The sequence below is a fragment of the Bombina bombina genome, chromosome 2 (assembly GCF_027579735.1).
Source record: "Bombina bombina isolate aBomBom1 chromosome 2, aBomBom1.pri, whole genome shotgun sequence".
NCBI classification, from domain to species: Eukaryota; Metazoa; Chordata; class Amphibia; order Anura; family Bombinatoridae; genus Bombina; species Bombina bombina.
The window spans coordinates 634,829,125-634,842,083 of NC_069500.1; the positions used below are offsets into that span (position 1 = coordinate 634,829,125).

A 12,959-nucleotide genomic window follows, 5' to 3' on the forward strand; every position below is an offset into this window, starting at 1 on the left:
AAATATCTCTAACTATTAAAGATTTGTTTATTATAAGCACTTTTATTATTTTTTCTGCAACCCTGGATAAATAACACTTATGTATGAGATAGTGAAATACCCCATTACACATGTATAACATAAATACAGAATTGTATAAGTATACTCTATATTATTAGATATATCTGATTTAGAATCCCAGAGATTAGTTTACTAAACATTTACATATTCACACAACTTTATAAATTAATTGTATAATTTGTTCGGAATATATGTATATTATTATTATTATAATATTTTAATCACATATTTCTATAGCTAGTTTCCATAATATCAAGTTGAACTAGGCATAAGTAAAGAATGTAGAGTATCTGTAAATATGAACTCAAAATATATGAACTAAATATTACTGTTTATGTGATGTCTCATATGGCGAAAATGAATCTGAGGATTTGAATAAGAAATATAATTGTTTTAAGAAAACCTTTCACAAAGGACAGCGGAAGAACTAAGATCACAGAAAACTCTAAATGAATTCACAAGAAACAGAAACACTAAGGGTTAAGCTGAAGAGATGGAACATGGGAGATTCAGATAAAAAGGCAACAGGTGGTTCAATCAGGTATCTTGAGAAAGGCAGAACGCCGAAACGCGTAGAAACCTGATCATTTGAAATTAAGAAGTGAGCCAAAACAACTCAGCTCCAGAGGAGAACTTTGTCAGCTGTGACAACAGCGAGGAGACCGGTGAAAATAAAGACCGAGTCTGGGTTATACACTCACAAAGACAGAAGCAAGTTGTGACCGGAGCTCACGAAACTACCATCAAGGCCCGTTACTGGGTAAACAACTAATTCAAGGGAACAACTACCAACACCGCTGGTAAACGGAAGCTAAGGGATTTAGTACTCCACCGGCTTTTTCTGCATAGCAGAAGGAAGACGTCAACAGTGCACTGTTTGAAGGAAGGAATCCCCACACCCAACAAGAAACCGTATGTAACCTACCTCTGGTTAAATAACAGAGACGCTGAAATCTAAGAACTAACACTACAGCTACATATTATTGGCTACATTTTGCCACACTTGTTTCAATATACATTGGCTTCAATATATTTTTTGACGGAAGGATAGCCACCCCTTGTTTGCCAGAACATTAAGCAATAAGGAACTGTATAATATCTGCTTAACCCTTAAATATCTGTGAAGTACACATATACACGCTGATTTAACGGATACCTGATACATGGTTCATATACTCATTTATGCATTTACATATGTTTTTTGCTAATCATACGCTTAGAGGTATATGAGTCCCCTCTGTTTATATTTTGGTTTTATCTTCTGAGTATACCTACTTGCCTATACTATCTCAATTTGAGTTTTTATAGCTTTTTGTTCATGAAAAACACCGGTGTTTTTAATATTGTACTATTATATTTTATCAAATGTTTTAAATTGTCAACTGATCACTACATGTGAATAGATCGCCATTTTTCGAAGCCAGCTGAGGCCACACTTGAAGCGCGTTGAATATCGCTCTCAGTTCCAGAATATTGATTGGTAGTAGGGACTCCTCCTGAGTCCACACACCCTGAGCCTTCAGGGAATTCCAGACTGCACCCCAGCCCAAGAGGCTGGCGTCCGTCGTCACTATGACCCATGCTGGCCTGCGGAAGCACATTCCCTGGGACAGATGGTCCTGTGATAACCACCAAGGAATAGAGTCTCTGGTCTCTAGATCCAGATTTATCCACGGAGATAAATCCGCATAATCCCCATTCCACTGTCTGAGCATGCACAGCTGTAGTGGTCTGAGATGTAAGCGGGCAAACGGAACTATGTCCATTGCCGCTACCATTAATCCAATTACCTCCATACACTGAGCCACTGACGGCCGAGGAATGGAATGAAGTGCTCGGCAAGTAGTTAAGATCTTTGATTTTCTGACCTCCATCAGAAAAATCTTCATGTCTACCGAGTCTATCAGAGTTCCTAGGAATGGAACTCTTGTCAGAGGAACAAGTGAACTCTTTTTTATGTTCACCTTCCACCCATGAGTTCTTAGAAAAGCCAGCACGATGTCCGTGTGGGATTTGGCTAGATGGTAAGTTGACGCCTGAATCAAGATATCATCCAGATAGGGCGCCACTGATATACCCGCAGTCTTAGAACAACCAAAAGGGACCCTAGCACCTTTGTGAAAATTCTGGGAGCTGTGGCCAACCCAAAAGGAAGGGCCATAAACTGGTAATGTTTGTCCAGGAAGGCGAACCTGAGGAAATGGTGATGATATTTGTGGATAGGAATGTGAAGATACGCATCCTTCAAATCCACGGTGGTCATATATTGACCCTCCTGGATCATTGGTAAGATTGTTCGAATGGTCTCCATCTCGAACGATGGAACTCTGAGAAATTTGTTTAGACTTTTGAGATCTAAAATCGGTCTGAAGGTTCCCTCTTTTTTGGGAACCACAAACAGATTGGAATAAAACCCCTGCCCTTGTTCTAATTTTGGCACTAGGCAGATTACACCCATGATATATAGGTATTCTACACAGCGTAAGAACGCCTCTCTTTTTGTCTGGTCTACAGACAAACGTGAAAGATGAAATCTCCCCCTTGGGGGAGAATCCTTGAATTCTAGACGATACCCCTGGGACACAATTTCTAATGCCCAGGAATCCTGAACATCTCTTGCCCAAGCCTGAGCGAAGAGAGAAAGTCTGCCCCCTACTAGATCCGGTCTTGGTAGCAGCAGTGGGCTTCTTGGCCTGTTTACCTTTATTCCAGGTCTGGTTAGGTCTCCAGACTGACTTGGATTGAGTAAAGTTCCCCTCCTGCTTGGAGGCGGATGAGGAAGTAGCGGGACCGCCTTTAAAGTTTCGAAAGGATCGAAAATTATTCTGTTTGGTCGTCATTTTAACTGTCTTGTCCTGAGGAAGGGCATGACCTTTACCTCCAGTAATGTCAGAAATGATCTCCTTTAGTTCAGGCCCGAATAGGGTCTTACCCTTAAAGGGAATAGCTAAAAGCTTGGATTTAGATGACACATCAGCAGACCATGACTTAAAGGGACAGTCTACACCAAAATTGTTCTTATTTAAAAAGATAGTTAATCCCTTTATTACCCATTCCCCGTTTTTGCATAACCAACACAGTTATATTAATATACTTTTTACCTCTGTGATTACCTTGTATCTAAGCCTTTACAGACAGCCTCCTTATCTAAGTGCCTTTGACAGACATGCAGTGTAGTCAATCAGTGAAGACTCCTAAATAACGTCACGGGAGTGAGCACAATGTTATCTATATGACACATGTGAACTAGCACAGTCTAACTGTAAAAAACTTTCAAAATGCTCTGAGCTAGGAGGCGGTTTTCAACTGTTTAGAAATCAGTTTGAGCCTAGCTAGGTTTAGCTTTTCAAATATTCCACCAAGGGAACAAAGCAAATTTGATGATAAAAGTAAATTGGAAAGTTGTTTAAAATTGCATGCCCTATCTGAATCATGAAAGTTTAGTTTTGACTTTACTGTCCCTTTAAGCCATAACGCTCTAAAATGGCACAGCCTGAGTTCTTTGCCACTAATTTAGCCATTTGGAAAGCGGCATCTGTAATAAAATAATTAGCTAGTTTGAGAGCCTTAATTCTATCCAAAATATCATCTAATGGGGTCTCAACCTTGAGAGACTCCTCTAGAGCCTCGAACCAAAAAAAGCTGCTGCAGTAGTTACTGGAACAATGCACGCTATAGGTTGTAGAAGAAAACCCTGATGAATAAACAGTTTCTTTAGAAGCCCCTCTAATTTTTTATCCATAGGATCTTTGAAAGCACAACTTTCCTCAATAGGTATAGTTGTACGCTTAGCCAGGGTAGATATAGCTCCCTCCATCTTAGGGACCATCTGCCACGAATCCCGAATGGTGTCAGATATGGGAAACATTTTCTTAAAAGTAGGAGGGGGGAGAGAACGGAATGCCTGGTCTATCCCATTCCTTAGTAACAATGTCCGAAATTCTTCTAGGGACTGGAAAAACATTAGTGTAAGTAGGGACCTCTAGATATTTATCCATTTTACACAGTTTCTCACATCTGAGTCTGTTTAAGGGAACATTTTTCCTGAGTCTGAAAGTTCTCCCTCAGACAGCAATTCCCCCACCCCCAGATCAGAACACTGTGAGGGTACATCGGAGATGGCTAATAAAGCATCAGAGGGCTCAGCCTTTACTCTAATGCCTGACCTGCTGCGCTTACCCTGTAACCCTGGCAGTTTAGATAATACCTCTGTAAGGGTAATAGACATAACTGCAGCCATATCTTGCAGGGTGAAAGAATTAGACGCACTAGAAGTACTTGGCGTCGCTTGGGCGGGCGTTAAAGGTTGTGACACTTGGGGAGAAGCAGATGGCATAACCTGATTCTCTTCTGACTGAGAATCATCCTGAGACATACTTTTATCAACTAAAATATGGTCTTTGCAATGTAAGGCCCTTTCAGTACATGAGGGGCACATTTGAAGTGGGGTTTCTACAATGGCTTATAAACACATGGAACATTGGCTTTCCTCAATGTCAGACATGTTAAACAGGCTAGTAATAACCACAAACAGGCTAGAAAACACTTTATTTAGTGAAAAAATAACAATCTGAAAAAACGGTACTGCGCCTTTAAGAGAAAAAAAGCATACGATTTTTCCAAAACTGCTTCAAAATGATAAAATTATCTCAATTTTATGCTAAATATATCCTAACTTGCCAGCTAAGATTGCACCACAAGAAAAGGATCACTTAACTCTTATGTATAAAAACGTTAGACAAAAAACGTTATAATCAGTCAAAAAAAAAACCTGCACCTCGCCACAGCCCTGCTGTGGCGCCTACCTGCCCTCAGGGGTCTGCAAAATCGGATTAACCCTTCGAATAGGCCCAAACTTTCTTGAAGGGCCCACCGGAGCTGGACCTTGCTGCTTGCATGGGGAATACAATGGCACAACTGAGGCGCGAAAATAAGCCCCGCCCATCTACTCGATGTCTCACAGCTTTGCAAAAGGACCGCTCCAAAGCTGTCTAAAAATCTAGCCATGTGGGTTCATATACCCAAATCTAACTGAAGCCATGTGTACCCTCCATTGCCAATAAAAAAGAAAACGTTTGCCATAAAAAAACGTTACGTTATCTCCCAACATATAATCGTTTGCCCACAAACATTATGTTATCAGTGTCAATCATTTTATAGCCCAACATACAGGTCCAGTAATACTCTTTTTCACAATAGGATTCCTGCTTACCCCTTCCCTCATGGGGATACTGTCAGCCAATTCTGAAATAACACAGTCTCTCCAGAAAAAAATGACTGAACATACCTCAATGCTTGTAGCATGAAAACCGTTCCTCACACTGAAGTTTCTTAAGTACTCTCAGCCATTCTGTGGGAACTACTCTGGATCTTAGTAACAACTGCTAAGATCATCAGTCTCCAGGCAGAAATCTTCATCCATCTGCTGCCTGGGAAAAAATAGCACTCAATCATTTAAAATAAAAAATTCTTGCTTGAAGAAAATAAAAACTAACATTTTATCACCTCTTTCACTTTACTCTTCCTATTACTTAGTATAGGTAAAGAGAATGACTGGGGGGTGGAGTTATATAGACAGCTCTGCTGTGGTGCTCTTTGCCACTTCCTGTTAGCAGGAGGATAATATCCCACAAGTAAAGGATGAATCCGTGGACTTGTCGTATCTTGTAGAAGAAAGATAGATAATCCCTTTATTATCCATTCCACAGTTTTATATAACCAACCCTATTTTATTAATACACTTTTTACATATGTGATTAGATTGTATCTAAGCATCTACAGACTGCCCCCTTATCCCCCCTTATCTCAGTGCTATTTACAAACTGTATAACTGTGAAAAGCTGTAAAATTCACTGAGATAAGAGGTGGCCTCCAAGGGCTTAGAAATCAACCTAAGAGCCTAACTTTCAATATAGAATATGAAGAGAACAAATACATTTTGATGATAAAAGTAAATTGGAAAGTTGTGTAAAATTCCATGCCCTATCTGAATCATGAAAGTTTAATTTTGAATTTACTGTACCTTTAAATTAATGGGTCACTGCACTATAAAGTTTGCTTCATCTTAATGTGTTCCCAAAGACTTATTGTATCATTATATCAGCTGATGTATTTGAATGTGTTCCTTTGGGTTTACTTTTGTATCTTAAAAAGCCGTTTTCCTTAACTTATTTTTTTCAAGAACATTAAATTTAAATCGGCTGAGACAGTAAGAATAGCAAATCTCTTTATTTTACTTGTTTTTCTCTATAAACAAAGGCCAACAGTAAGGTATTGATGTCCATTATACTTGGTGGGTTCAATGAGTAAAGCCAACTATTTCAATAACAAATTTAAAAGAGCAATTTCCAATACATTTAAGACACTGCAGCAGTTATGACAAGTCATTGTGAACATTACAGTACAGTGCCCCTTAAAAGGATGAATATGCTGTTAAGTTGTGAAATAGTCAATGTTATTAGTGAATACAAATCCCTCATTGTAAAAAGACTGTTTTATGTCATCATTTTGTGTTGCATTGTATAAATGAGCTTTTGCACTGACCTAAACAACCAGTGTATAGCATGTTGCAGGGTTAAATATGCAGTATGATTTTTAGCCACTCAGTGGGGAATTGAAATTTCTTTCTAGACTTACCCTTTCAATAGGATCACCTACTACAGGTTCATCATCCACTGCCAAGATCCGATCTCCCACCTTGATGCGGCCATCCTACAAGCAAAATGGTATTGAAATATTCAGTAATAGTGCAGTAAATTCTGCAGTTAATTTAGAAACCATGCTTACCTTTGCTGCTGCACCATTATCAGTTAAACTTTTAATAACAACACCATTAATCGTGTCTTCTTCACTTATGGCAATACCCAACCCTCCTTGGTCCTATTAATAGGAAGAAAATTCACTATTAATAACTCTTCACAGCTATTTATTTTAGTTATTCCATTCAAAATTAAATGTTCATATTAATCAATCAGTGCATCTAATGACAATACTAATAAGCTGATTCCATGACTGAAGAATCGCTAAGTGTTCATATAGAGAATATGTCTAAAAATGTGGTTTTAGAGAAAATATACTTATTTCAGACTTGTGAAATCTAAGACATCATTCTGTGGCTGAAAACCATTTAGCATATTTCTGTATGCACCCATTGCTACTCTTGAGTTCTAGGCAGTCCCGGATTGGTGGGTATGCAAAAATGTACCTTTGAAAGAGCCGAATAAGCCTATATTTATGCTTTCAATTTAATAGAATATACAGCCCAGCATGCTACAAACTTTTATCTCCATTTAAAGGGATAGGAAAGTCAAAATTAAACTTGCATGATTCAGATAGAGCATGTCATTTTAAGACACCTTTAAATTCACTTCTTGTTTCAGATGTGCTTCGTTCTCTTAGTATCTCTTGTTAAAAAATGAATACGCACATATCATACACTAGTGGGAGCTGCTGCTAATTGGTGCCTGCACACATTTGTCTCTTGTGATTGGCTAAATAGATATTTCCGGCTTCCTGTCAGTAGTGCAATGCTGTCCCTTTAGCAATGGATAACAAGAGAATGAAGCAAATTAGATAATAGAAGTAAATTGCAAATTTGGTTAAAATTGTATGTTCTATCTGAATCATAAAAGAAAATTTTGTGGTTTACTATCTCTTTAACTTTAAAAGGATTTTAGTTATGTTTTTGAAAAATTGTAATCACATTTATGATAGAGAATTTGATCTTTTAATGTCTTTTAATAAAATTTAACATAGAAACAGATTTTGATAGCATATAACAATTATAAGGTCTATTGAGTCTGCCATATCTAATTCTGATGTGAAATTAATATAGTCATTTTTAAGGTATGAATATCCCAAGTATTCTTGAATTTCCTTTCAGAGGGCTAGATTGCAAGTGGTGTGCTGTTGTGAGCAAGCGAAAAGTAAACACATTCACTCAAGTGCAATTTAATTTAACGCATGTTGGGTATAGCGCAACTTCAGAGCACTGGTTAAGAGGACATAATACTCATATGCTAAATCACTTGAAACTGATGCAGTATAACTGTAAAAAGCTGACAGGAAAATATCACCTGAGCATCTCTATGTAAAAAAAGAAGATATTTTACTTCACAACTTCCTCAGCTCAGCAGCGTAAGTTCTGTGTAAAAAGTTATACTTCAGCTGCTGCCCAGCTGCAGGTAATAAATAAATAAATGAAGAAATGAACAGCAGCCAATCAGCATCAGCAGAGTAAGTTCTGTGTAAAAGGTTATACTCAGCTGTTCCCAGCTGCAGGTAAAAAAAAAATAAAAAAAAATGAAGAAATGAACAGCAGCCAATCAGCATCAGCAGTGCTGAGGTCATGAACTATTTTACTATGATCTCATGAGATTTCACTTAACTCTCATGAGATTTCATAGTAAACTTCCTTTAAAGGGACACTGAACCCAATTTTTTTCTTTCGTGATTCAGATAGAGCATGCAATTTGAAAATAAGCTAAAATGAGCTAGCCTGCTGAAAAAAATCAGATTATTTGTTGAACAATGTTAGAACTCTAATAAATTATTTTGAAAAAGTCACCTAACAAATATTTTTATTGTTACTTGATTATTTAATGATGATAGATTTTTACAGTCTTAGCCAATTTTGATTTAAAATGATCTTAATATTTATACCATTCCAACTTGTGAAGCTACAGATGTTTACACAGAAATATAGCACCTAGTTTCTCAAGCCACATAAACAAGAACACACAGCAATAAGGGCTGATATTTCTCAGGCAGGAGAAGAGGTGGGGATTCCTGGGGGGGGCTATCTGATTTAGAGTCTTGCTGCCATCATTTTGATGTCAGCGGCATGTAGGCATCTCTCAAAAAGGCAAATATTAAAAGAAAGGTGATACGAGTTGTTTACTGCAGAGTATGCATCTGACAATGATGAACTCTCCTCAGTGCTGTGTAGTTCTCCTAATTCATGAAGTGCATGATGAAAGAGTCCCCTGTTATGCTTGTTATTTTAGTGAGCTTCATGAAGCTAATGACCACAGCTTCTTAGAAAAGGTGCATTTTCATCTGAGGCCATTTTAAACTATGGCTAACAAAAGCAAAGGACAATATTAATTTATTCTGGATTGTAGGGTTACTTACCTTGGGTAAATCAACATGCAGAACATTCTTAAAATTGCTGAAATTCACCAGCGGTAAAGAACTAGGGATTGCTTTTTCAACCTTATAAAAAAGAAGAATTTTATATTAATATATTTGTTATAAAGCAAAGTATTTAGAAAAAAAATAAAAAATAATGATGCTTAAAACCATTACAAAAAATCAGCATCCAGCAACAAGAAAATAAGAAACAGTCTGTAATAAAACACTTGGGGCCAGATTACAAGTGAAGCGCAAACATTTGTGAGCAAGAGATATCGTGTTTTCGTGATCGTGCACGCAGGTTAAATTGTGCTGGTATTACAAGTTGAAAGTAAATGTGACCGCGTCCTCAGAGCTGTGGTTAACTGTTTCTCAAAACAAAAAAGTTGCACAGAACACACAAAAAATGCATTACAATGTAGCGTTACACTCATAATAATAATAATAAAAATTATTAAAAGAAGATTGCACAAAAAAGTTATAAGGGCTCAAAGATAACCAATGGGCTTTAACATTGAGATACATACAGATACATGTCTAAAGATGCATATGTATATACGTATAAATGTCAATATATGTGTACACATATGTATTTATATGTGTATATATGTACACATACATAGAAGTGCATTAGAGCCCTTTGCAGTTAAAGGGACACTGAACCCAAATTTTTTTCTTTCGTGATTCAGATAGAGCATGCAATTTTAAGCAATTTTCTAATTTACTCCTATTATCAATTTTTCTTTGTTGTCTTGCTATCTTTATTTGAAAAAAAAGGCATCTAAGCTTTTTTATTTGTTTAGACCTCTGGACAGCACTTGTTTATTGGTGGATGAATTTATCCACCAATCAACAAAAACAACCCAGGTTGTTCACCAAAAATGGGCCGGCATCTAAACTTAAATTCTTGCATTTCAAATAAAGATACCAAGAGAATGAAGACAATTTGATAATAGGAGTAAATTAGAAAGTTGCTTAAAATTTCATGCTCTATCTGAACCACGAAAGAAAAAATTTGGGTTCAGTGTCCCTTTAAGTATATGAAAACATGAAAAAACATTTTTGATATATATATATATATTTATATATATATATATATATATATATATATATATATATTGTACCAAATACCATCATCAGATATATATTGAAATATAGATAGAACATATTCTACATTGTGCAGAACATTAGATTGTGAAATATTTATATTTTCATATCCGGTTAGCACACATGAGAATATGCGATCGGGTTTCCGCGAAAGTGACGTGTTAGTTTTTTTCCCACACTTTTTTTTTGATCCTTTGACTTTGATGGGGGAATACGTGAACATGCATGTGATATTGTAAGTTTGGCTTTTTGCACACGTCGGGGATATGCAAGAGCGTGATAACTTTTTAATTTCAATACCAGCGCAACCCAATGTGAGTAAAAAGTTTACTTCTAACACTAAATAGTGCTCCACTTGTAATCTAGCCCTTTGTATCTTCATGAATGTCTTAAAATGGGTTTCAAACTAGTTTAATAAGGAAATCACTAGCATTCAATGCAGACAATATATGCCATATCTGTTTATATGTTTCATGAAGTAACAACAAATAGAATTCTAATGCTGATTAATTACTTATGTAACCATTAAAGAAACTTATTATAATTGTTTCACACAAGCAAATAAATATCATTTCTACCTCTTGAATTGGAAAGGTTGGAGAGCTTGGTTCGGTTGTTTTAACAGGACAGACAGCCATCTGGCTCACAGCATCTTTATTCCTTTTTTTTCAATAAAAAATAAATCACATTAAAATACCAACATAATTCTTATCCACATCAAAAGTATATTTTGTATGATATTTAACAGAATCATGTATTATATATATATATATATATAGTTACATCAATACCAGGTAAGTTGATACCACATTTTACAAAGCATGGAGATTATTAGCAGTGGTGTCTTCTTATGGATTCATTCAAGTTTTTTTACACATTCAGTATACATTTAAACAACTTGTATGACAAATGTATGTTTCCTCACAACTTTTACCTTATAAATATAATCGTCACTTTTGATGGAGCACATTTTATAATTGATGAAGCATTCTGATGACTTCTTCCGTACAAAATTTGCCCATTGATCTATTAATGTAAAACAAAGTGATTTGCTATTAAAAATATCCTAATACAATATTTGTGACATTAAATTCATTAGAGCAAATGTAATTACTTATTTAAATACATCATTCTATTATGGGCTAAGAAATAAATGTTAAAATCGATAGAAAATATTGAAAATAAAAATGTGTGTGTCAATAAAATAGATAGAAATATAAAATGATGGAATTAAATTATCATAACATTTTTATAGACTTACACTTTTGCATCCATTGAAAATATACTTTTTTGTTTTCACTAAAGGCTTATTGATATAAACTTGCCTCTAATAACTCATCAGCAATCTGCAACCGGCCATCTTTGCCAGCAGCTCCATTTGGATCAATCCCCACAATGAAGACACTCATTCGTGATCGGTCTTTGTTTCCAGCGAGGCTCAAGCCCAATCCAGTCTTTCCTTTCTCCAACTCTATCATATGCAACTCTCCTGGCAGGTTTCCATAACGCTGTGATATCTTCCCTAAATGGGAAGGAAAAAAAAATTTAATTAGCCCATCATACTAATATCAGGCATACATAATTAGCTATTTGAAAAAATTGTGATAAAAATGTACTGAGGAACTCTACAAACAAAACATTTATACTACCATTTTACTGATGTAAGCTGCTGATAATGGTTATATTTAGCTGCAGATATACTAATGAGTTTTATAGCAGATGCTTGAGTTTTACCATAGAAGAATGAGAAAATACAAATGACTGAGCAAATCTGACATAGAAATAATTTCTAACAAAAACATTGAGAATATAATAAATTAGTTTTAAATTGTTGTTTTTTTTCTCTTCTATATTAAATCTCCTCATTACTGTTAAACTCTTTTTTTATTTATATACTTACTTGTTAATTAGTTCTACCATGTATTTGTTATTGTGTCATTGTCATTCCACCAGAGCAAATATAAGGGCCAATGTCAATGAGTTCCATCAGATCAAGTATAAGGGCCACTAACCACAATTTTACAGTTTGTGTACAATATCAAATGCACCACATCAAATGAACATCATGTCTGATGTCTTACATAGACCACTTTGTGTTATTTCACTTCCTTGCTACTTGAACTGATGAGTAAAGAACTGGCTATACTTTTTGGCAGTTTTCTCCTGGTTTCTTGAATATAAAATATGAAAAGTTTTTAAGTTTGCTTACGTCTTGATTTTTTTTATTTATACATGTAGCAAGTCAATCAAAGTTGCAGCAGCACCGTCAATTTTAAAAGGATTTATTAAGCCAAGTTAAACATACAACGTTTTAGACCTATTTATACGTGTCTGAGTATAATACACACAGAGTGTATCCCTATCTGGCTTATTTTTGTCTTATCATTTATCGCTCAATAGAGCAATTATTTCAGAATCTATTGTGGTGGTCAACCTATAAATGTGGTGGTCAAACTATAAGTGTGGTCTATTCCAATCGTTCAAAATCTTACCTCCCTCACTGGTTTCCCCCATGCAGCCCAAGTAGACCCATATCAATAAAGGTGGGTAGATGTCCTAACCACTGAAGAAGGTAGAAAATAAGACTTTGAAATGATTATCAAATCAAACATTTGTGCAAAGCCTTCTACTTCAACTGTTAAGAAACTGATTTATCAGTA

At 35.9% G+C, this 12,959-nt stretch overlaps 1 protein-coding gene across 1 annotated transcript in view; it reads right to left on the minus strand.

Moving 5' to 3' along the window:
- Positions 1-12,959, minus strand: part of MPDZ (multiple PDZ domain crumbs cell polarity complex component) — a 754,223-nt gene that overhangs the window by 128,783 nt on the left and 612,481 nt on the right. The window contains exons 33-38 of the mRNA XM_053699987.1: positions 11,625-11,821; positions 11,234-11,325; positions 10,878-10,959; positions 9,193-9,273; positions 6,847-6,939; positions 6,697-6,771 (exon numbers count right to left, since the gene is read on the minus strand). Coding sequence (XP_053555962.1) covers positions 6,697-6,771; positions 6,847-6,939; positions 9,193-9,273; positions 10,878-10,959; positions 11,234-11,325; positions 11,625-11,821 — 620 coding nt within the window. The remainder of the gene's footprint in view (positions 1-6,696; positions 6,772-6,846; positions 6,940-9,192; positions 9,274-10,877; positions 10,960-11,233; positions 11,326-11,624; positions 11,822-12,959) is intronic.